The 22520-nt window shown below is 40.2% G+C and overlaps 2 protein-coding genes across 10 annotated transcripts in view; one reads left to right on the top strand and one right to left on the bottom strand.

The window, feature by feature from the left end:
- Positions 1-14119, bottom strand: part of INVS (inversin) — a 92685-nt gene extending 78566 nt beyond the window's left edge. For 6 of the 9 annotated variants that reach the window (XR_010431399.1, XM_064658642.1, XM_064658683.1 and 3 more), the window contains exons 1-3: positions 14023-14119; positions 9635-9804; positions 3245-3411 (exon numbers count right to left, since the gene is read on the bottom strand). Coding sequence is in view for 8 of the 9 variants with exons in the window: in XM_064658642.1 (XP_064514712.1) it covers positions 3245-3411; positions 9635-9740 (273 nt within the window). In the remaining variant the exon portion in view is untranslated. Of the gene's footprint in view, positions 1-3244; positions 3412-4838; positions 5018-6496; positions 7517-9634; positions 9805-13389; positions 13970-14022 lie in introns of those variants that run through there. The other 3 variants (XM_064658652.1, XM_064658691.1, XM_064658700.1) reach the window with 3 other exon arrangements.
- A 55-nt stretch (positions 14120-14174) lies between these two features.
- The window catches only part of ERP44 (endoplasmic reticulum protein 44), a 50486-nt gene continuing 42140 nt past the window's right edge, over positions 14175-22520 (top strand). The window contains exon 1 of the mRNA XM_064658783.1: positions 14175-14406. Within this exon, the coding sequence (XP_064514853.1) occupies positions 14350-14406 (57 nt within the window). The 5' untranslated portion in view covers positions 14175-14349. The remainder of the gene's footprint in view (positions 14407-22520) is intronic.

Raw genomic sequence — 22520 nt, 5'->3', positions numbered from 1 at the left:
TTGTTGAGATGAGAACCTGACAACTCTTCAAGTAACTACTGCTTTGTAGACATGCTCCAGTGACAAAAGCCATTTGAGTGAAGCATGGCAAGACAAGGATGACACAGCAACTTTGTGTTTCCTTAAGTTTCCTCATTAACTGGTAAATATGACCTGGTTATTAAAACTGCACTAGAGCAGGGTACTGAAAGCAGACTGCCTTCAACCTGTGTTGAAACCCCTGGAACTGAAAGAACATTAATTTTACAGGTCAGTCTGCCTAGCTGTGCTATCAGAAATATTTTTGGTAGAGAATACAAGAATACTCAGGAGGAGATCAACTACACAAAGTAACAACTTAAGTAACAACTTAACAACCTAAAGTAAGAACATAACTACTTAAAAGAGAGCGAGATTTGCTATTAGAAAAAGATGAAGGATTAAGGAAATACGGTGAAACTATTATGTCAGTTAATATTTTGTATGACCATATGGGTTGTGCTTAAATTCTTTACCTATAATTTAGGAAGAACCCTGTATAATCAAAAAATAAGAATTTGCATTTTGAACACTGGATGTGATTGTTCGCATTTTGAAGGGCTGGAAGAAATGCTTTAACAACATAAACTCCTTATGTAATAACAATATGTATATATTACTCCTTATGTAATAACAAACATAATGGAAGCAAAAGCTGCCTGCTATTCTGCAGAAAATAGCTAGAAGTATAACACTTGCAGTGAGGTGGAAGCTAAAATATAACAGAGCACTGGTATGTATATACGTGTTTACACACCCTCACCAAGGTTTGTAACTCATATAGGTGTAGTCAGAAAGTAGTTATGCAAGTGTTAACAGAATGATGTTACAGTTAAGCCCTATCCAACCAGAAACACATACTAGAGAAGAAAGGCAATTGGAGTTCTAATTCATTTTACTTAACAGTGATGATTTATGACTGCATTTAGGTCAATGTCACATTTCTGAATGTGTGTTCTATTACAGGGATCAAAAAAACCCACAAGCTATTTTACTAGGACTTAAAGACATGAACTGACAGTTCTCTTACAGTGAGTTCTCCAGACAGAAAAATGGGAATAGTTTCATCTCATCCTGCAGAGAATGAAACCAATTTTTCTTATGATAACCAGGATTACTAATGGGAGAGACACCATCTTGAACCCAAATACATGAATTAAGACATTCAGCTTCCTTCAGTCCAAGATGGCTAAATCACTGTTTCTGTTTGGCATTAGAAGAGCATCTTCTCACAAATTCTTTGTGGCTCCAAAAGACAGCAGAGACCATTTTTTGTCAAATCAACTGCAAGACTATTTCAGAAGAACGAGCGCAAAGGGACATGAAAAGGGAGCCTGTAGAATGATGATCTAAAGAGTCTCAAATATTCCGGCATCAAACTCTAACCCCCAGGATGTGTGTCTGCTGCGGTCTGATGAGTAAGGTGATCCAAAAGCACTCCCAAGAGATAGGAAAAAATGGCAAAAGTAATCGTAGTATCTAGAGAGGAAAGTTCTGACTCAGGAAACCTTACTTCATTTTACCTCCATCTGCTTTATTTAACAACATCTGTGGGGAAAGGAGCATCATCTCTTTCCTGTCCTCTTTGCTGGTTGCATGTAAAGGTCTGTAAATCTTAACTTCTCTCTCCAAACAAAATGAAAAATAGGATGCAATTTAGGAATCTGAATCTCCAAGAACTGTCATTCTAAACAACTCATGCTTGTGACTACAAATTAATGGACATTTATAAAGTCGTGTGAATCTGTTTTTGATGAAGTGACAGTGACTGACCAACAAGCTTGAACACAAAAAAATCTATACAGTGGCCCTGGTAAATAAATGGATTCATGATTAACCAACACTGACAAAGCAACTCGGAAATGGGTGTTCTCGGCATGTTCTTTTTCTATCTGAAAGACAACCTTCAATACTGGTTACTGAGGAATTTTTCTTTTACTTTGGGGGGAAAAAAAAAGAATATAAAACATAGTATCAGTGAGAAATAAGAAGAATACAAAACATTATTTAAACAGCCAAAACTGCATGAAACATGCAGTTGCTTTGAATTTTAACTTTATATATCTTTCAGAACACATTCATGACAGAAACGTAGATCTTAAAATGTTAATATGGAAAGACTAAACATACTATAAAAAGTAAAATAGTAAATAAAAGCCTGTTCCTTTTACTTTGAATTTTTAACCTTCTCTGTGCAGTCTTTTTCACAGTTTATGAACTCAAATGTCTTGGTTGGCTAGACAAACTCACCCTCCCTTTTTTTTTTTTATCTTGTCCCATCAGCAGTTTGCTCATTTTCCAAAGACTGTGGACACTTCCCCTAGCCCTAAACAAACTCAAAATTTCTTGCAGCTCTGAAGCTATACTTTAAATGACCTTTTATTTTGTTGTTGAATACTTCCTTTAACACTTCTTCGGTAGAACAATGTAACTGAACAGTGTTATAGATTAAGACTGTAGAAGGAAAAACAGACAGTAATGTATTTCCCTCCTGGACCTGAAAATGATTTGGTATTCCATATCCCGAGACATGACATATCCATACCCCACGAATATACAAATTCTCAAACATAACACTAGTAATTAACAGTCTTTGGCCTTATATCCACTGAATTAATGGTAAAATCCTAAGGACTATCACAGTGTACAAAATTTAGTCTTTACTTAGAACTGGCTATCCCAAAATAGACAAGGACTATTTTTCCTAGAACGTACAAATTCTTATAACAGCAGTGCCTTATACTGTCTCTGCAGACAGCTACAAATACACTGAGTAAACCCACTAAAAAATAACAAATAACTCTCCAGAGATTTACAACACGTGATGAACTGACTGCAAACCCTATTCCTGGTCCCCCTGCATTGCTGGCTGGGGGATGAGGTAGAGAATTCAGGAGTGAAGTTAAGCCCCGGAAGAAGGAAGGAGAGTGGAGATGTTTTTAAGATTTGGGTTTATATCTCATTATACTACTCTGATTTCATTGGTAAGAAATTAAATTCATTTTTCTCGATTTTTGCCCATGGCAGTAACTAATGAGGGATCTCTCCCTACCCTTATCTCAGTCCATGAGTCTTTTATTACATTTTCTCTCCCTTGTTCAGCTGAGGAGGGGAGTGACAGAGTGGCTTTGCCGGGTACCTGGTGTCCAGCTAGGGTCAACCCACCTCATACCTGTTGTGAAAGCCATAAGTTTATACAACAGCTGACCGCTTGTAAGGAAATTACCTTTTGTGCAGCAAGATGGAGAGCAGTTCTTCGGCTACGATCAGCTCTATTAACATCGGCTCCAGCCTTCAGCAATGCCTCTGCACAGTCCAGCCTGTCAGCCAAGACACAGTACATAAGAGGAGTTCTTCCAAATTGGTCCTCTTTATCTTTCAGCTCAGAGTTTCCTAAAAGACAAAACCAAACCAAAAGCTCACTTCAAACAGTTAAGTCTATTAGTATCTAACTAAAAATAGTACTTTTTTATTAAAAAGGTAGCTTATTATAATATGGTTAGGAGGTATCTTATTATAATATGAAAAGGGTGAACAAAACAATGGAGTATATGACAAACTCGGAGTTACTGACATTTACAGAACACTTAAAAAATGTATTTACAGAAGAAAGTACATTCAGAAAACATTAGTGCCATAAATACACCTACTACCAGTAACATTCTGCAGTGGCATAATTTTAAATAATTTTTAAATAATTACACAGCTCTTGGCTGCAAAGACTAGTTTAAATAACATCAACGGCACATAAACCAAACAGTCCTTCTGAAACTTGTAAACACTAACTAAAAGAAGCTTTGAAGTCTACTCACAGCAATGTTTATTTTAAAAGCATAAATGTCAATATTACATCAATACCATTATTTACTTTAGGGTGCCTTACAATATGGAAACTACGAAAATACTTCACAAGCTTTCTTGAAATGATAAAGTTAGTAGGCAGTAATTAAGTTGAATAAGAAGTCTGACATCCTATTAAAAAAAAAATCAAAACACTATTCTTATTCACAGACAAAAAAAAAATTCCCTAAGAGTCACTTTCATTATAAAGTTTCATACTTCTATCAAGTCACTACATAAAGACTAGGATCTTTAACTTCATGTGTATCAAGTACCCTATGCATCCTGACCTTCCAGATCTGCCACATAGCAATGTTGTCTACTATTACTTAAGGAACATGGAATTTTACAGGTAAGTTAGTTTTGCTTTTTAATTATTCCTCTGTCTGCATGACTGTTGATGCTTCAAAAGCACTCCAGAAAAGACATGCTTCTTTACAGACAGTCTTTGCTCTCCCCCAGCATTTTATACTTATCTACATATCCAGTAATTGTACTCTTAATTATCATTTCTATTGATTCACCCAGCAGAAGAATCAAGCAGATTAAAAATGAATCAAGGGGACTATCAAGAATTAAAATTCATTCCCCACCAATCAAGCCTCTAACAAAAAACACTGTTAAGTAGGATACTGCCAGTTACAAAGATCATTTACTTGCTCACTCCATTTCTTAGTTCCTTAAAACTAGAGTGAGTACCATGTCAATCGCATGATTCATTCTATAACACTTTCTCTTGCCTTGAAATTGTGATTTGCATTGAGAAAATTCCTTTTGCTCTGCAAAAAGCAGTTTAAGAACATTTCTGAACTCCTCTGTGACATAGATATAGAAAAATCTTTTTTGTTCTTTACCCATTGTGTTGTCTTCTGGGACTGTCACTTCACCTTGACAATACACTAGTTTCACCAGTTTTATAACTAATTTTATGCCTCTAGCAAATTACTTTTTAAAAAAAAAGAGCAAAGACTTTTACTGACCTGAATCTACCTTCCTCAGACATAGGTTGTTTTTTGATCACCTTTTTGCTTTTTAATATCCACCTTCACACTGTTTAGCCTGCTTATTTCTCTTTGGCTCCCCTAGACTTTTTCTTTTGCTAAGTGCTTTTGCATTCACTTCACACCACAAGCATGGAGTTTACTCTTCACACTCATTTTTAGATTCTTCATAGGAAGTGCTTTCATTTTTGTTAATTCCATGCTCATTAGGAAATAATTCAAAATACAACATTGAGTTAAACAGGGGGAATCCAAAATTCTTTATTTTCCCTAATTTGTAAAAACATTTGCTAGACTTTCATCTCACAGTATTAAAATTTCATTGCAAATCAGATGCAGTTTCAAGATAATTCTTTCTTCTACTATTAAAAAAAGTATTTAAAAAGTTGTATGTACCTTTTGTGAAGCTGTCTTACACCTCAGTATTTCAGCTAACAATAAGAACTTTTTCCATTCAACAGAGCACAGTACAGAAACATCAACACTGGTTATGACCAACCCTGCAGCCCTGTGCACCAACATACAGATACTGAGGTCCAAAGCATAATTTAACATGTCACTGCTCCCAGCCAACAAGCCAGTTTCTCTAATTAGCTAAGTAAAGTCAGGTTCTCTTCCAGTATTAGTTTGATGTGGTAATTCAGACATCACTAAACCACATTTCACTGCTCAGTGTTAACATAACCTCAATAGTGTCTTCAATTTGTTGAACCTGATGGGACTTGCACACTCAAATATATTTTTAAGAGAAATACACTAACATTTATTTCTCCCAAAAAGACACATGCACCTGGTTTATGCTCGGATAACATTGGTTCTTAAATCCTCAATGTGCAAAAACAGTACCTCTCCCTCAAATTCCAGTTCCCTTTCTGTTATATAATGTCAGAGGATATATATAAAAATGTAGAGACTAAAAGAAAGAAATGGATAAGGTCAAGATAAGCAAAAATGGCCTAAAGCTCAACTGCAACCCAACTAAGTAGAGCAACAAACATCTATTTTCATTTACAGCTCCCATAAAGTGATGTAGCTGATGACAAGGAGTTTCCATGACTGTACACAATCTGAGTGAAAAATGAGTAAGACCTTCAAAACTTGCTGCCAGTAATTTGCCTGAAGCTCCTGCATTGGTTTTTAAGGTAAAGAAACTATTTCCAGCTAGCAGTAGGTTTTTTCTTGTTTTATTATTCCTTTTGCTTACAATACTCTGTAAGGCCCTTAGAACTATGAAAGTCCTATGGGCATTTCCCTAAAAGGGTGTCTCTGCTCTCAGGCTAAGAGACAAGACAAGGACTGGAGCCACTGTATAAGGGGGACTAAGTTTATGAAATACACTAACTACAACAGCTTTTGGACTTCACAGCTTCAGTAAATTATTATTTTCTCCAATCAAGAAAGCCCAGGCAGCCTTCAAAAGTTTAGGTACATATTAGTGCACATAAAACGTGCTTCAGCAAAAATAAATTCTCTTCACATACCTGACTAAGAAAGGAATTTCGTTTGATCCCTCCCCTTTCAGAATCAATGTCCTCACCCCACCAGAATATGCATTCCATAAGCTTGTTGCCAACTGAGGTCATGAACAACACGGAATCAAGAGGCCCAATTCCAAAATTTAACTCTCATATTCTTACCTCATCACTTTCTCACACTCTATGTGAGCAATCATATCAGAGAAAGGGCAGCAGGATGATATGAATTGTGCCTAATTATTAAAAGACAGACCACCTCTGGTTACTTGCAAGAATCTTGCTGTCTGCAATATCTGATTTGAGTTTTATTCAACCTCCCACATCGCAGAACAGGGAAGAGAGAAGCAGAAAGGAGAATCAAACAATAGTATGCAACTGCATATTTGTAACCCATAATTTAGTTAACATTTACAATGAAACACCACATCAGAGATTTAGAAGCATTTGTGTGCAAGCAATGCATGATAAGGGTTTCAGAATGAGGAGCTGGACTGAACAAACACTTCAGTATAATGACTATTATAAACATAATTGTGTTCTTATAAACAATTAAAACAATTAGAGGCATCTTCCCAAAACTCTACATAAAACTGTCAAATGCAAAATGATCCTTCAAACACAAAATTAACTTTTGCTCTCTTTTTGCCTAGGATTAAAATCACACAGATGGGTTTTAATACTGAAGAACTGTTAATTAAAGACATGTTTGGTGTTGTATAAAACATAGGAAAGAAAATGCTGTAAGCATTCCCCAAAGCCTAAGAACATACAATTCTAAAACAATGTGATACAGTACGAGATAACTTATGCAATGCAAACAATTAGCACACTTTTGTTAGAATATTGGTTATACAATTAACACTTGGCATGTACTGTACTTTACAGCATTTAACCCATAGGCTGTTTAGAAAGTCCTGCAATTTAGCACCAGCAGTGGTTAACATACAGAGATACTTTGTTCCAAAGTCCCCTTTCTCATACTAAATTTTCTGCTTACCTTTGATTCTGCCTGTGCCTCTTTCTGGCACAGGATGTCAAAAGGAACACAGTATCCGGAACACCCTGTATTATTTCAAGCACCTGTTCCTTTAATATTCATCCATACTCATAATTATATCCAAATAGAACATACATGTTTGTATACAGTCACACAGGCTCCATCAAGCTACAGATGGGAGAAAACTGTGAAACAGGTTAGAGGGGCTGCTCTAAGAGATTGCTTAGCCAGCCTCCACGCCTCTCCTGTGTTAGTAACTGAATAGGGAAAGCACAAAGAAGAAAGCAATAGCGAATCTGGGGGTTAAAAAATGCTCCCTAAAAGAAAAAGAAAGTCAGACTTTATGTTGTTGCATATACCACTAGCTACGTAACCAAGATGCAAAGCTTGGCTCTGTTAGGAAAATGTTGTAAAGGCATCCAGCATATACAGCACACCAAACACTGAAGTACTGTCCTGAATTAGTTGCTGCTGCTAAGTGCAGTCATGAAATTCAGTGAATAGCACCAATTGCTCAATTTGCTTCTGGCATCAAGTTATACTTCCAACAGTGACTGGTAAACAGCTAAAAATATTACTCTGATGCATTCTTCTTCTGCTAGGCAATACTTTTTACTTTTTTTTGGTCCTGTTCTGGCAAAAGTAAGGTCTGTGTCATATCCTGTCAAAACACAGCAAAGCAGAAAAGCCAAATTTTGCTATTTTAGCAAAGGCTGGAAGGATTCTGCAGTTTTCTCTCCCATGTAAAAATTAAACAGAGCATTTTTATTTTGTTGCTGCATGATCATCACTAAAAGAACAGTGATTTCCTTATCTGGTTCTAATGGCTGTTTTGTGGTATATTTGACAAAATGTACCAGCAACACAATAAAAGTACTTACTTTTTCCTTTGTGTTTTCAAAAATACATCTTTTGGCTGTGAGATTAATAAAAACACGCCAAAGTTAGCAAAAACTCTGTTGCTTCTGATTGTTAGCCAAAATTTGAAAGTTCAGATTTTTTTCTACCTCCACATGAAGGCAGAAGGTTTTTTTAAAAACCCAGGTATTTAAAGCTACTTCGTAGTTAAATCCCACAGATTTCTAGAAGCATCTCCATATCAACTGCTCATCTGCTGTTTACAAAATGTTCTATAAAAGAACGAAGAGATAGCATTAAATGCAAACAGTATATGTTTGAGCCATTATATGACAAAATAAAGTTGAAGGCCCAACTCCACCAGTGGAGCTTCTATACAGTCAGTTCCCTCTAATTTGTTCATGTTTGAGTCAAATCACTTCTAGTTACCTTATAAGAAAATTAGATAGACCTTGTAAAGGAGAACCACTTACTGCTTTCTATACTGCTTAGATGAAGATCCACACAGCTTACTGTCATGTCTTCAACACAGGTGAGCAGAAGATACATAAAGAAATTTGACTCTGGTTTAATGCAATTACCATTAAATCCTTTACACCCATTAAAACTGACAGCTAATTGCACAAACACAGACTAAGTTTCTTATTATTGCACTGTCCTTTGCCCTTACTAAGCTCAAGGAATAGCATTTTCCAAAAAAGGCTGAGCAAATAAAATTTCCACAGTATCAACTGGAAATGCATTTAATCAGAAACTCTGAAAAAAATCAAAGTCTTCATCCATCACAAGGCGGCCTTCCAAATATATTCAACTGGTTTTGGAACACCAAATATATACTGCTTTTGAAAATTACTAACCTGAAATGTCATACCATTCCTAAACAGCAAATGCAAAATGCTGGGCTTTTTAATGGAGAGGAATTTCTTTTTAGTTCAGATTCAGTAGGACTAGACTCTCTCTTTACCTTTACTTTGACTTGAGAAACACTGTCAGTCTATCAGAATCAAAGTAAAGCATACAGCTGGCTCATTTTGTTCAGAAATACTATGCATTGACAAGACTTCACTAACCATAATAAATTATCTATAAACACAAGTTAATCTAATTTTCCACAAAAGCAATTCCAAAAATAAGGATTTGCAGCCAAAATATTTTGGCACAAAGCACTTCTCCAGAATTTCAAATTCCCTGAAAGAGGAGTCCTGAATAACTCTTCTGGTTGTATCACTTACCTACTTTCTATTTTACTTCACGCAGAAGTACCAGTCAAAGGCAAAAGGTAATAAAAAGTAAGAAAAATGAGTCATATTTTCAGGACTACATTTATTCTAGAAATACACATAATCAAGAAATTAAAACGTATCTTAATGATCAGAGCCGCAAGTCAAACCCAAAAAGCTTCAGTTTTAAAGTAATCCAAATGCATCTACAATGAAAACAATTACCTGCTATTAGCTTTTGGAGGGTACTCTTATCTCCATTAACAGCAGCAGCATGCACATCAGATGCTAAGGAGGAACCACTGAAGAGGCAGTTTGCTGAAATATTCATACTCTTTCAAGGTATTACCATAGGTCAGATCTGCACCACCAACATTTTTTGTAGGAATTCAGCTCTAGAAAAAAACCAAAACCGCAACAATAAAACAGAATTAATTTCACATGGAGTCATTAAAATAACTGTGGATTAAATCTACCTCCAGCCAAAATTCACCAGAAAAAAAAAGCCTACGTTAAGAAGATACATAAATTGTAGTTTCTTTGTCTTAAACATAAATTTCAGTCAATAAGCTTTGCAAAAGTCTGCAAATAGGGTAGTGTTTATCTACAAACCCAACATACCATTCTTCAGAGTGTTGGCATGCATGCTTCAATTCAATACCCATTGAAGTCTGCTATCAAGTATCAACTTGTTATACTCCTCCAGTATAGAATCACAGAATATCCTGACTTGGAAGTTGGGATCATCAAAGTCCAGCTCCTGGCTCTGCACAGGGACAGCCCCAAGAATCACACCATGTGCCAGAGAGTATTGTCCAAATGCTTCTTAAACTCTGTCAACTTTGGTGCTGTGACCACTTCCCTGGGAAGCCTGTTCCAGTGCCCAACCACCCTTTGGGTGAAAAACCTCTTTCTAATATCCAAGCTAAACCTCCCCTAATACAACTTCAGGCCATTCCCTTGGGTCTTGTCACTGGTCACCAGAGAGATCAGTGTCTGCCCTCCCTCTTCCCCTCACGAGGAAGTTGTAGACTGCAGTGAGGTCCCCCCTCAGTCTTCTCTTCTCCAGGCTGAACAGATCAAGTGACCTCAACCACTCCTCTCATACAGCTTCCCTTCAAGGCCCTTCACCATCTTTGTTGCCCTCCTTTGGACACTAATAGCTTCATGTCTTTCTTATATTGCAGTGCCCAAAACTGCACACAATAATCAAGGTGAGGCCACACCAGTGCAGAGCAGAGCAGGACAATCCCCTCCCTCAACTGACTGGCGATGCTTTGCCTGATGCCCCCCAGGACACGGTTGGCCCTCCTGGCTGCCAGGGCACTGCTGACTCAGATTCAGCCTGGTATCGACCAGGACCCCCAGGTCCCTTTCCATTGCACTGCTTTCCAGCATCTCATTCCCCAATCTGTACATACATCCAGGGTTGCCTTGTCCCAAGTGCAGAGTCTTGCATTTGCCCTTGTTGAACTTTATATGGTTGGTGACTGCCTAGTCCCCTAATTTGTCAAGGTCTCTCTGCAGGACCTCCCTGCCTTCAAGAGAGTCAACACCTCCTCCCAGTTTAGTATTTGTCACCAAACCTTGTTTAGTATTTCTTTGAGTCTTGCCTCCAAGTCATTAATGAAGATGTTGAAGAGCACTGGGGTGAGGATGGAGCCCTGTGGAGCCCCACTAGTGACAGGTCACCAGCCTGATGTTACCCCACTAATTATAACCCTTTATGCTGACCTGTGACCCAAGTGCTCACCCACCTCATGATGTGTTTATCCAGCTGTGTGCTGGACATTTTGTCCAGAAGGATCTTGTCAGAGACAGTACTGAAAGCTTTACTGAAATCCAAATTAAGATTACATGAGCTGGCTTCCCTTGGTCAACTAGGTGGGTTACCTTGTCATAAAAGGAAATAAAGTTTGACAAGCAGGACTTTCCTCTTGCAGATCTGTGCTGGCTGTGATCAACAACTGCATTGTCCTTCAGGTGTTTTTCAATAACTGCCAGAATAATTTCTTTTTAATTTTACTCTCACATCGGTGAGACAGACAGGCCTGTAGTTTCCAGGGTCATCCCTCTTGCACTTCTTGAAAGTGGGACAATGTTAGTCAGCACATAGTCAACTGGGACCTCTCCAGATTTCCAAGACCGCTCAAAAATCATTGAGAGAGTCCTGATGGTGATATCAGCCAGCTCTTTGAGGATTCTCAAATGAATCCCATCAGATGCCATAAACTTAGAGGGATCCACCTGGAGCAGCAGATCCCACAGAAGTTCAGGGTCAACTGGGAGCGCATAATTCTCATCATCACGGTCCTCCAGCTCAGGGCACTGGGATCCCTTTAGCCTGTCATCAGTGGTGAACACTGAAGTAAAGCAAGCATTAAACATCTTCGTCTTGTGTATGTCCCTGTTTGTAAGGTGATCATCCTCATCTTGTAACTGGTTGATCTTATTTCTGTGCTTCCTTTTGCTAACCATGTATTTAAAAAAACCCCTTTTTATTGTCCCCCACATCTCTGGCCAGGTCAACTCCAGTTGAGCTTTGGGCACACAAATTTTCTCCCTACAGTGGCAAGGGGCATCTCTGAATTTCTCCCGTGTCACCTGACCTTGCTTCCACTGGGCACACACCCTTTTTTTTGCCTTAGCTCCAAAAGAAGATCCCTGCTCAGCTAAGCCAGCCTGACAGTCTGCTTGACTTACAACATTCTGGAATTGCCTGCTCCTGTGCCCTTAGGAGGTGGTGTTTAAAAAGTGAGCAGAACTGATGGACTCCAATACCTTCAAAACCATTTTTCCAGGGGACTTTACTAACTAGTTCCTCCATTTTCTTTACATTTTACCTTTCCACAAACAAATAAACTAAAATATGAAACATCCAGAGGCAGCAGTGTAAAATTCAGCAAATACTGAAGAACTTAGTAAACCATCAGAAGCATCCTAATTATATCAACAGTAATTTTTACATAAAACTGACTGCATACAGAAGATAATTGATAATGAAAGATGATCATGATTTCCAGATGAAAGCAGCAGCCCCATCTGCCTAAAGGATCAGTAATCATACACGTGAGAGAAGCAACCCATTATCTCTACAGCAATTCCCAGTACAGTATCATAACTCCATTGAAAGAGCCAATTCTGCATCAGAGAAGTTTTGAAATATTAAGAGGAACTATAAAAGGAAAATATGTAACGTTCCTCAGATATTTCTCTCATGTATATGACAAACAGATGAATTGCTGTGTCGAAGAGTTGTTTGATAAAGACCCTCATTAACTAAAAAAGAGGCAATAAAGAAATAAGTACAAGATCTGCTTATAAAAAGTTACATAATTTACAATATCTGAAATATACATCATATCACCAGAATGAGGCAAATAATTCACTTTTCTTCTTTAGGCTAACATGTAGAAAAATATTAGCCTTGTCAAATCACCTGACATGAAAGGATATTCATAAGGACAGCAAGACTTCTTCAGGTATGGGAAATTTCGTACCAAACTATAGGAAGTCTACTTTGGATTACACAGATAACCAGAATCACATAATTTTTCTATTCAGCAAAACACGAGGTTGTTAAAATTTAAACATGATCACTCTATCAAATTTTACTGATACAGTTTCGAAGTGAAGAAGGAGCTGTGAAAAAATATCAAAGATCTTTCAAATGTGAGTTAATTCAGAAGATAAAACGTGCATTCTACAGATGGAAGAGCACAAGTTCCTAAGGTAGTCATAGCAGAACTGATAAAAGCCAAGTTTCAATTTCAGACTATAAAAAACTACACGATTTGTGTGTGTGTGTGTTTTCAGCTTATGAAACCGACAGGCCAGAAGACTTTTGCGGGGTGACGCATAAAGTCAGAGCCTGTCAGGCTCTGAAACAGAGCCAGGCTTGACCTGGAAAAAGCTGATGTACAGGACTTTCTTTTAAATGGCGTTACGCCCTGTTTCCCTCCCTACACTCGTGTACATACTGGAAATGTGACAAATGCAAAGCGCAGCTTTCTGTGATCTTTTCGAGACAGCTCTGGGAGGTCTCAAAGCACGTATGTATTCTGTAAGGTCCGAAGTTTTACTGGAAGAGGGCAAAGCCCCGAATTTCGGGCGTTCTTCACTTCCAGAATTTACAACTGAGGAAGCGCCAGAATAAATCTGTTGAAGCCTCTAAGGATAAACACCAACAATGACGCTCCACTTTAGCTGAAGTTTCCCAACCCTCCCACCAGCCGCTCTGTCCCCTCACACACAGACTTCCAAACGGAAGAAAGTTGCTTCCCAAACTCCGAGAGCGCGAGGATCACAACGCGCACAGCGCCCAAATACCCCTCCTCGTATTCCCTACAGCTAAACCCGTGTCCCCAGTCCCGGTGACTGACGGAACAAGGCGGGATCCCGAAGAAACGCTGGGGGCTCGCAGGAACGGGGCAGCGGGGACCCATAAGGAGCCCCAGCGCCCGATCCAGAGCGGAAAAGGATGCGGTGCCAGGAGACACCCCCCCACACACACACACACACCCACCAAGTCGGGAAGGGTTAACCCTGCCTGCCTTACTTCCCTCCCTCCTTCCCTGCCCCGTCCCGCGCTGCAGCTGCGCCCCGTAACTCACCTCCACCCCGCCCGCCTCCTCATCGCGCCGCCACCGCCCCCGGGCACCGCCCCTCGGGCAGCCCCGGTGCCTTCTGGGACCTGCGCCTCCTTCCGCTCTCCCTTCCCACTCCTCCTTCCCTTCTTTCCCTCTCCTCCTCCTTGCCCTCCCCTTCCCGGAACTACGGATCCCGGCGTGCCCCGGGAGCGGGCGGCGGAGCGCGGGGCCCCGCGGTGGAACTTGCCCGGGTGTTTCCTGGCGACGGGGGGAAGTGGAGGAGCCGCCGCCGCCGCCACGGAGAGTGGGAGCCGCGCTTCTCCCCGCTCCCTGCCGGGCGCCTGATCTACCATGAGACCCGCCATCTTCCCGCTCCTGCCTGACCCTGGCTGCCTCCTGCTCCTCCTGGTAAAAGCCGCCGGCTCCCCGCTGCCCTTCCCTTCCCCGCGCCGGCTGGGGTGGCCGGCGGGCCCCGCTCGGGGCTCTCCCGTCCCTCGCTCGCTCCTTCCCGGCCGGCGGCACCTGCTGGGCGGGGGAGGGGAGGGAGGAGCGGCGCCGCGGCGGCCCCGGCGGTGTGGCCGAGGCCGATAGGCTGCGCGCCCGGGGTGGGGCCGCGCCCGGGGCTGGGGCAGGGGCCGGGCGGGCGGTGCGGCCTCGCCTCGGCCCCTCGGGTGCGGGACCCCGCGGGGAATGGCCGTAGTAGGGCCGCTTTGCAGCCACCTGGAAGGAGGTTGTGGCCAGGTGGGGGTCGGCCTCTCCTCCCAGGCAACTGGCGACAGGACGAGAGGACGTGGTCTTAAGCTGCGCCAGGGGAGGACATTAGGAGGAATTTCTTCACAGAAGGGGTGATTGAACATTAGAATGGGCTGCCTAGGGAGGTGGTGGAGTCACTGTCCCTGGAGCTGTTCAAGGAAGCACTGGATGTGGCACTCAGTGCCGTAGTTTAGTTCACATGGTGGTGTTTGGTCATAGGTTGGACTCGATGATCTCAGAAGTCCTTTCCAACCTAATTGACCCTGTGATCTCTAGTTGTTAGACTAAAGCATTTTTTGATTTTTTTTTTTTTTTTTAGGCTGGCATTACATGCATGACCTAAGCCACCTTCTGGCTTTGCACATACACAAACGCAATCACTGATGTCTGTGTGCTGTGGAGATAAGTTGGCTGTGTTATACTCGGTCTTTTTTTTTTTTTTTAACAAGTATATGTAGTGATTCTTGCTTTTCCAGAATTGTATTGGGCCAGGTTCTGGACCTTTCTTAGCATAAGTGACTTGTAGAACTACAGGTGACTTGTGTGAATAAATTTGAATAGGATTTTTCTCTTAAGATACTAATTTGTTTAACCGATCTATTTTAAGCATTTGGGTGAAAAAAACTGGCCGGAAAATTCAGGAATAAATGGAGGTAAAGGTTGATAGAGCTTTGGGGGTCCAAAGAGGAGCACGTAGTAATATAGCTGCTAATGAATGAATTGCTTAGGAATGTGAGGACAGATACTTAACGAACAGTACAAGTACTCATTATGTGCACTTCTACCTGGATAAGATCTGGTTAGATTATTACAAATTTGCTGTCATTTCTGGCTTGGTAAATATACATGATTGGTAGAGTTTGAAAAAAGCGCATTTGAAATGTTTATATATAGATGCCTATTTATAATGTGTAAGCTCACTGTATGACTATATGAGAGACTAAAGAAAGAACCTAATACTTTTCAGTGACATCTGTGTGTTAAAATATTGTTGCTTGGGTGCTAGATTGATTTGCAACATTATTTTAAATGCAGAGACTAATGAGCAAAATCAAAGAGTGTGTACTGTTTAAAAGTGCCATTTAAATGAGCAAGTACAAGTTTGAAAAAGCATACGTGAGTTAATGAAAGCATTTTTCTTTCTTAGTGGCACAGTTAGTCAATGCTGATTTAATATGCATCTTTAGAGTTACGTTTGCCAACAGAAAAAAATAGGAAATGGCTGTGATCTGAAACTTGTCTGTATTTTATTTGCTGTTTCTTTGAGTATGGGTCACTTAAACTCATTTCTAATGTGATTTAAAAGAACCATATGCATAAAACCCTAAGAATGCACGTCAGCGTAGTTTTTAAAAAAATATAATTTGGTATAATGTTATCTGTGTCCCTATTCAGCATCATGTCAGCCATGGCCCTGCGTTGTAAGATGCCTAGTTACATGAGTCAAGCCAATGAATCATTCCTTTTAGTAGATTTGTTAAGAGTTTTGTGAAAGTTGTCCTGAGCAGACTGGGAGTGGGAGGGGACCCATTTTCTTTAAGAGGGCTGAAAAACTTTGTAGAAGTTGCTGTTTGTTTTCTTTTGGCACTCAGAGACTCTGATAAGGTGTATCAGATTGGCTTTAAAGTTCTGGTAACTTTGTTTTTCTTTTTATCAACTGCCATGGATACTTAAGTCCAGCAATGCAATTGTGATCTTGGCCTTCTGCTCCATGTCAAAAGGATATACCATATAGAAAAGCCTCTTTGAGCATGGCATATTTTGTGGGTGTGAGTTTGTTAGTGTTACATCAGTGGGTCCTAGAACAAAACACACAATGACATGTAGCTCTGAAAACAGCTTACAAAGCTGGTCTTGCTTAGTAATAGTGAAGTCAACAGAAATTCTTTACATTTCCAGATTCTTGGATAAGCATATTTCTTTTCTAGATCGGATTTAAAATGCTGCAAAAAGAAGAAAAGATACAATGTCAGTATCAAAAGAAGTTCTCTTGTCTAAAGAAGTTTGACAGTGGGAGATCACTAAAATTTTAGAGGGCCTTTGTTGGGTTTCACTAATATTCTTCTTTCCTGGTCTCACTGATACCTGCCAGTCCCAGCACAACTCTTTGCCCTTCCAACTTTTTGGCCTCATGTTGCTAGCATTGAACTGGGCTGCTGGAAGTTGAAAAGAGGACAGAGGAGGTACAGGCTGGCATGACCCCTGCCTCACAAGCTGAGTGGAGGGGCAAGCAGCACACAGCACAGGCTGTAGAGGGTCTTGTGCAGCTGTTTCCAAGACTGGAATAAGAGATGTGTAGTAATGTCATGTGGACCCTTGCAGAGTAAGATGTTTCTGCCATGTTGGTATTTTGCTTAATACTGGGCATGACAGACCTTTAAGATGAAACCAAGACAATGGAATAAATGCTGATGGGAGAGTGGCTCATCATATTTTCCTCTAAGGCAAGGTGTGGTTCTTTGGCTCTGCTCTAACCAATCGTTCTGTATGTTTGCCTGTACTTGCAGTCAGGTATACTTTGCCTATAAAGAAAGTTCTAGAACGAGACACTCTTGCACATGCTGCTTTTGCTTATATTTGAAAGGCATTTGTCATATTGCTCAGTGCTTCACTGAGAGTCTCCTGCAGTATCCCTGAGCAATAGCTGGGACTAGAGGAAACCACCAACTGATAATGAGGGGAATGAAAGGGGAAGTTCTCTAACTGGAAAAAACCTGTAGGGTACTATTTCTGTTTCTTGTTTTACTGCCACTGCCTTTCATGTCTTGTTAATATGGCACCAAGTACCTAAGCAGTGAAAATAAAATGAAATAGAATTATGTCTTTTAGCATAATGTTAAATGTGTAGTAAGTTGCCCAAAGAGAAATTGAACACTCTGCACAATTTATGTATAGAGCATATTTCTGTGCATTTGCCTCTCTCCACATTTGTATTAAACCCTAAATTTTATAATTGGAAATCCTGCTCAAAATATTATATTCTGAATTTGAGCATTAGTCAAAGATTGTAGTTACAGGCAAAATTTAGGTCACTGAGCCTTATACAATGGAAGGGATTCCCTCCAAGAGTAGCATGGGATTTCTGAGTTGTCCATCACCTATCATGGGCTCTAAGCAGTGGTATAGTAGTTAATTGAGGAACTTTCCCTAGGTTGGGGAGAGGAAGCAGAGAAGTCTTGCATTCTTGTGAAGACAACTTGCATTCTTCTTGCTATGCCATATGACGGGTGTTTCCTTTTTGGAGTGCTCAGGAGGGAAGAGAGAAGAAACTGAACTGTTTCTTCAAAGAGAAGACTTGGACAATGCTGGAAAATGCATAAATGAGTTATTGAGAGTAAGATGTCAGAGACTGTTGCTAATGGCTGAAGAACACTGTGGTGACACACTCTATTTGATATCTTTTGATATCCTTACTGTTCTCATCCATAATGTGCTTTGTTTCTTGTTTGGTTGGTTTTTTGTGGGCTTTTTTGCAAGACTGCTTTCTTAAGCAAAAGACTGGTCCTCTTATTGCTTTATCAAGAAAGCAGAATTACCACATCCTATGTGTTTTAATCAAACTTTTTTTTTTTAAATACTTTAGGATTATAAGCTGCTATTCAGGAGGAGCAACTGTTTACCTTGCAGGCTCACTTGTATAGATTCCAGGTATTTTGTTTGCTTAAAGGGAGGGAATTGTCTCGAGCAAAAGGCAAGTGTACAGCTACTCTGTAAATTTTATACCAGTCCTTCTTCAAAAGCTCTTCAGGAGAGTCTAGAGGTACATTCAAGAATAGGTGCTTCAATAATAGAGTGGGTTTGGATGCATTAGCAATAACTTGTTCGTTGTTCCCTCTGCCCCATTTGAGAGTGAGTTCTCTAGTGATATAGAGGAGGAAACATAGTAACATTTGGGAATGTAAGGAGAAGCAACATAGGATGTAGATATCAGTGCCTAAGGAGTATTTTCTTCCAAAACTCCAAACTGGAGAAAACTTCCCAGAGAAGTAGAGGAGGGCAGGTTCATTGTAGAGATTTAGGAAATGGAGTGAGATCAAATTTCCTTTGAGAGTTCTGCCTTACCCTTTCTTTCTCCCTGATATGTCTTCCTTCATTGGAAGCATCCTAACCATTGGCAGAACACATGCAATTCAAAACTGATAGTAATATCAACTGCTGATGTAGTCTAATTAAAAAAAAAAGTTCATAAATGAGATTTTAGAAGTTTGATAAACTTTAATTTTATTTTTAAATTTGCTGTCTCTCAGGTATTTCATTTTACATTGTTAAGAGTTATTCTGTCAAGTTATTGGTATACTAAACACTAACTCAGAATGTTTTTTTCACTGCTGGTTGAGGATGCTGTGTTTCTCCAAACCAGCTGCAGGACTGTGTACATATTAAATTATTCTCTGGTGATTACAAAAAATGCCTTCCAAAAAGCAACAAGGTATAATGCAAAAGAATTCCATAATTTTTCCTATTTTCATATATGCTACTACTGCGAAACTGACTACTCTGATAATACACCCTTTAAAGCTCAGAGCCATTCATGCCATTAAAACATGTCCAAAGTTCCACTACTGTCTCCTCCAGAAAAGTACCTGTAACTTGCAGCCTCTTCTAGAAAGGAACCAAACCTGTAAGCTCTTTCATATGCATGCAAAAATCCCTTTAATCTGGCAGTGATCCACAAGACCTGCTCTTTGTGCAGCTGATAGAACAAAAACGTTATCTTGTTGGCTGCCATGGCACTAAGCATAATGCAAAGTGCAGTGGCCTGTATCTCAAACCATACAGGGATTGTGAAATAGTGAAAACAGTGAGGACAGAGCATCCTACGAGGTTATCTAAAGGCAGGTGCTCGGTGTGTACCTTCAGCAAGTAACTGGTTCCCAGGTAGTTGAATATGCAGCACAAGGTTTCTGCTGAACACGGTAAATCTCCTTGTTCATCTATTTTTAGTGTGGTAAGTGTTCTAGTTTTCTTCCAGCCTTTTTTTCTTGACCTGCTAGTTTGGCTTTAGCAAGGAAGCTTTGATGGAGAGGAGTATTGAGTCCAACCGTATTTGCCTGATTGGATCAAGTTGTAGAGTTCTGCCACTAGAGGTTTGATCATTTAAATGGGAAGGGACCTGGAAAAGTCATCTGGTCTCACTCCCTGCTCAACTGAAAACTAACTTAGATGGGATCGCTCAGGGGTTTTTCCAGTCATCTTGTATATCCAAGGATGGAGTTTCTGTAACTTCCCTGGGCACCAAACGTGTTGGATCAAAACCTTGTTGAAAGTTTTCTCTGAAAAATCTATTTGGGGATGTAGATTGTGTACATTACCTCTTGTCCCATCACTGCATCTTTGAGAAGAGTCTGGCTCTGCCTTCTCTATAACCTCCAGTTAGGTCACTGGTAGCAGCAGTAATAACTTCCTCCTCTTAAGACTGAACAAATGCAGCTGTCTCCGCCTCTCCTTGTATAACCTCTTCTCTCATCACTACTTACCTTTGTAGCCACTTGCTGGACTTCGCTTCCACGTGTTAATGTCTTGTACAGACAGTCCAAAAACTGGACAGAATCCTTCAGATGCGGTCACACAAGTGCCAACTAAAAGGCAGGAATCGCTTCCCTTGGTCTGCTGGCTACACTTCTGATAACACAGCCCAGTATGCAGTTGTCTTTGCTGCAAGGGTCATGCTGCTGACTCCTCTTCACCTTGCTCCTCAAGACCTTTTCTGCAAAGCTGTTTTCTGTCTGATTGGCTCCCAGCCTGTATGGCATTATTCCACCCGAGATGCAGGACTTTGCCTTTGTTGAACTTCACAAGGTTTCTGTCAGGCCATTTCTCCAGTCAGTTGTGAGGTCTGTCTGAATAGCAGATCTCCTGTCTAGCTTATAAACTACTTCACCAAGTTGCATATTCTCAGGAAGCTGCTGAGGGAGTGGTCTGTTGAATCATTCTGGTTATAAGTAAGGACAAACCTTACACTCAAAATTGATCTGGAGAAACTCCATTAGAGGCCACTCAGACATGATGTCTTTAGTTACAGCCCTTTGAGCTCGGCAATTCAGCTGCTGTGTCACTCACTTTATAGTTCACTTATTTAGTTCATGTGTGGCCAGTTTTGGTCTAAGGATACTTTAAGACACTGTGTTAGAAGCTTGCTAAAGTCAAGGTGAACAATGTCCAGTACTCCTCTCATTTACAGAGCTAAATGGCTTGCTATAGAAAACAGTCAGATTGATTTCCTTATTCCAAATATATGTTGGATGGATGTGGCTTCTAGAAAGAAAATTAGTCTCCATAATTCTCCTGATGACCAGGAAAATACATTTGGTCTGGTTCTGTGGCTGTGTGTACGTCCAGTTTGCTTAAGAGCTTTCGAACTTGGTCTTCTGCTCACATGGGTAATGCTTCTTTTCCCAGGTTCTCTACTAGCAGGCTCAGGCCTCATCAGTAGAAAATCAAAGACATTATTGAGTGTCTAAGCCTCTTTCATGCACTTTCCCTACTAGTTGAGCAGCAGGCCTGCGATTTTCTTAGTCTTCCTTTTGTTGCCAGCATACCCGTAGAAACCTTCTGCGTTACCCTTAACATCCTTCTCTCAGCTCCAGCTGAGCTTGGACTGTTGCCTGCTCAAGCAGTGTTTCTCTACTCCTACCAAGTATTTATTTGCTTACCTCTACATTCTGTGTACTTCCTTTTTTTCTGTTTTTAAACTCATCCAGAAATTCTGCCATACGACTTTCTGCACAGTGAAGTGGATTGTTTCCATGCTCCAGTGAGGTGGTCCTTGAAGCTCAGCAGGCTCTTGTGGGCCCTTTTGGCTTTCAGAGCCATGTTGTATGAGTGGCCTGAATTGTTATTAAGACCTGAGTGTATTCAGTGGTTGTGTAAGGTACTTTTTTTAAATTAAAAATAAGTTTCATAGTAGATTATAGATGGGATTTAGTGTGAGCCCTAGTCATTGGTGGCCTATATATGAAAGTTTCATTAGCAGCAGCGATGAAGTGAAACACTGGAAGTCCAATGGCTTGCTTCCTGGAAGACATAAATTATCACATTTTATGTGTTGGAGTCTCCCAGCTGCTTCACTTTGGGACCAAAATGAAGGATATGCTAACTAACAGGGAGATTGCAGTTACATGTTTTGCTGCATTCAGTTTCAGAGAAAGATACTTCTCTGTGGCTTAGATTTCTTTAATGACTGAAACTCTGCATTTTAAATGGTATTCATGAAAAGGAACCTGAGCAGAAGTTAGGGCTCTAGAAACAGTTTAGTAAATGACCTGTTTCCTTGGCATGCTTTTTGCTTTCAGCATGTCTTCTGTCTTGTCTGGCATCAGTGATTCTTGCGTGTTTCTTGTGTGTTTCATTGAGGTGCATCCAAAAAAAAAGTCTGTAAGGGTGTCAGGTTTTTGGGGGTTTATTTTCATAGATTTGTGAAAGGGAGAGAAGAAGAGCAGTTTAATCTTTGTTGTAAGATAACTGGCAGTAAAGCTTATATTTTGTCTCCAAGCAGATTCATGTGGCAATTGGACATAAACATGGAGAGAACTTGTCCGTTAGGAACTCTGCAAGGAAGTATTTTGAAAGGCAAGGAATAGGTGCCTGTTCCAATGGTCTTGAAAAAGAAAACAACAGCTGTGATAGTGTTTTGCTGTTTTCCGTAGCTGTCGTGATTATGAAGTGATGATATAATTAACTTTCTCAAAAGCTTCACAAAGGGAAAGCTTTTCAGTGATGTATTCATATTTGTAATCCCAAGAAGAGTTTTTTGTTCCTTTAGTCAGTCT

Source organism: Pseudopipra pipra, chromosome 1 (genome assembly GCF_036250125.1).
Source record: "Pseudopipra pipra isolate bDixPip1 chromosome 1, bDixPip1.hap1, whole genome shotgun sequence".
In the NCBI taxonomy this organism is placed as follows: domain Eukaryota; kingdom Metazoa; phylum Chordata; class Aves; order Passeriformes; family Pipridae; genus Pseudopipra; species Pseudopipra pipra.
This window is presented reverse-complemented; position numbering and strand designations above follow the sequence as displayed.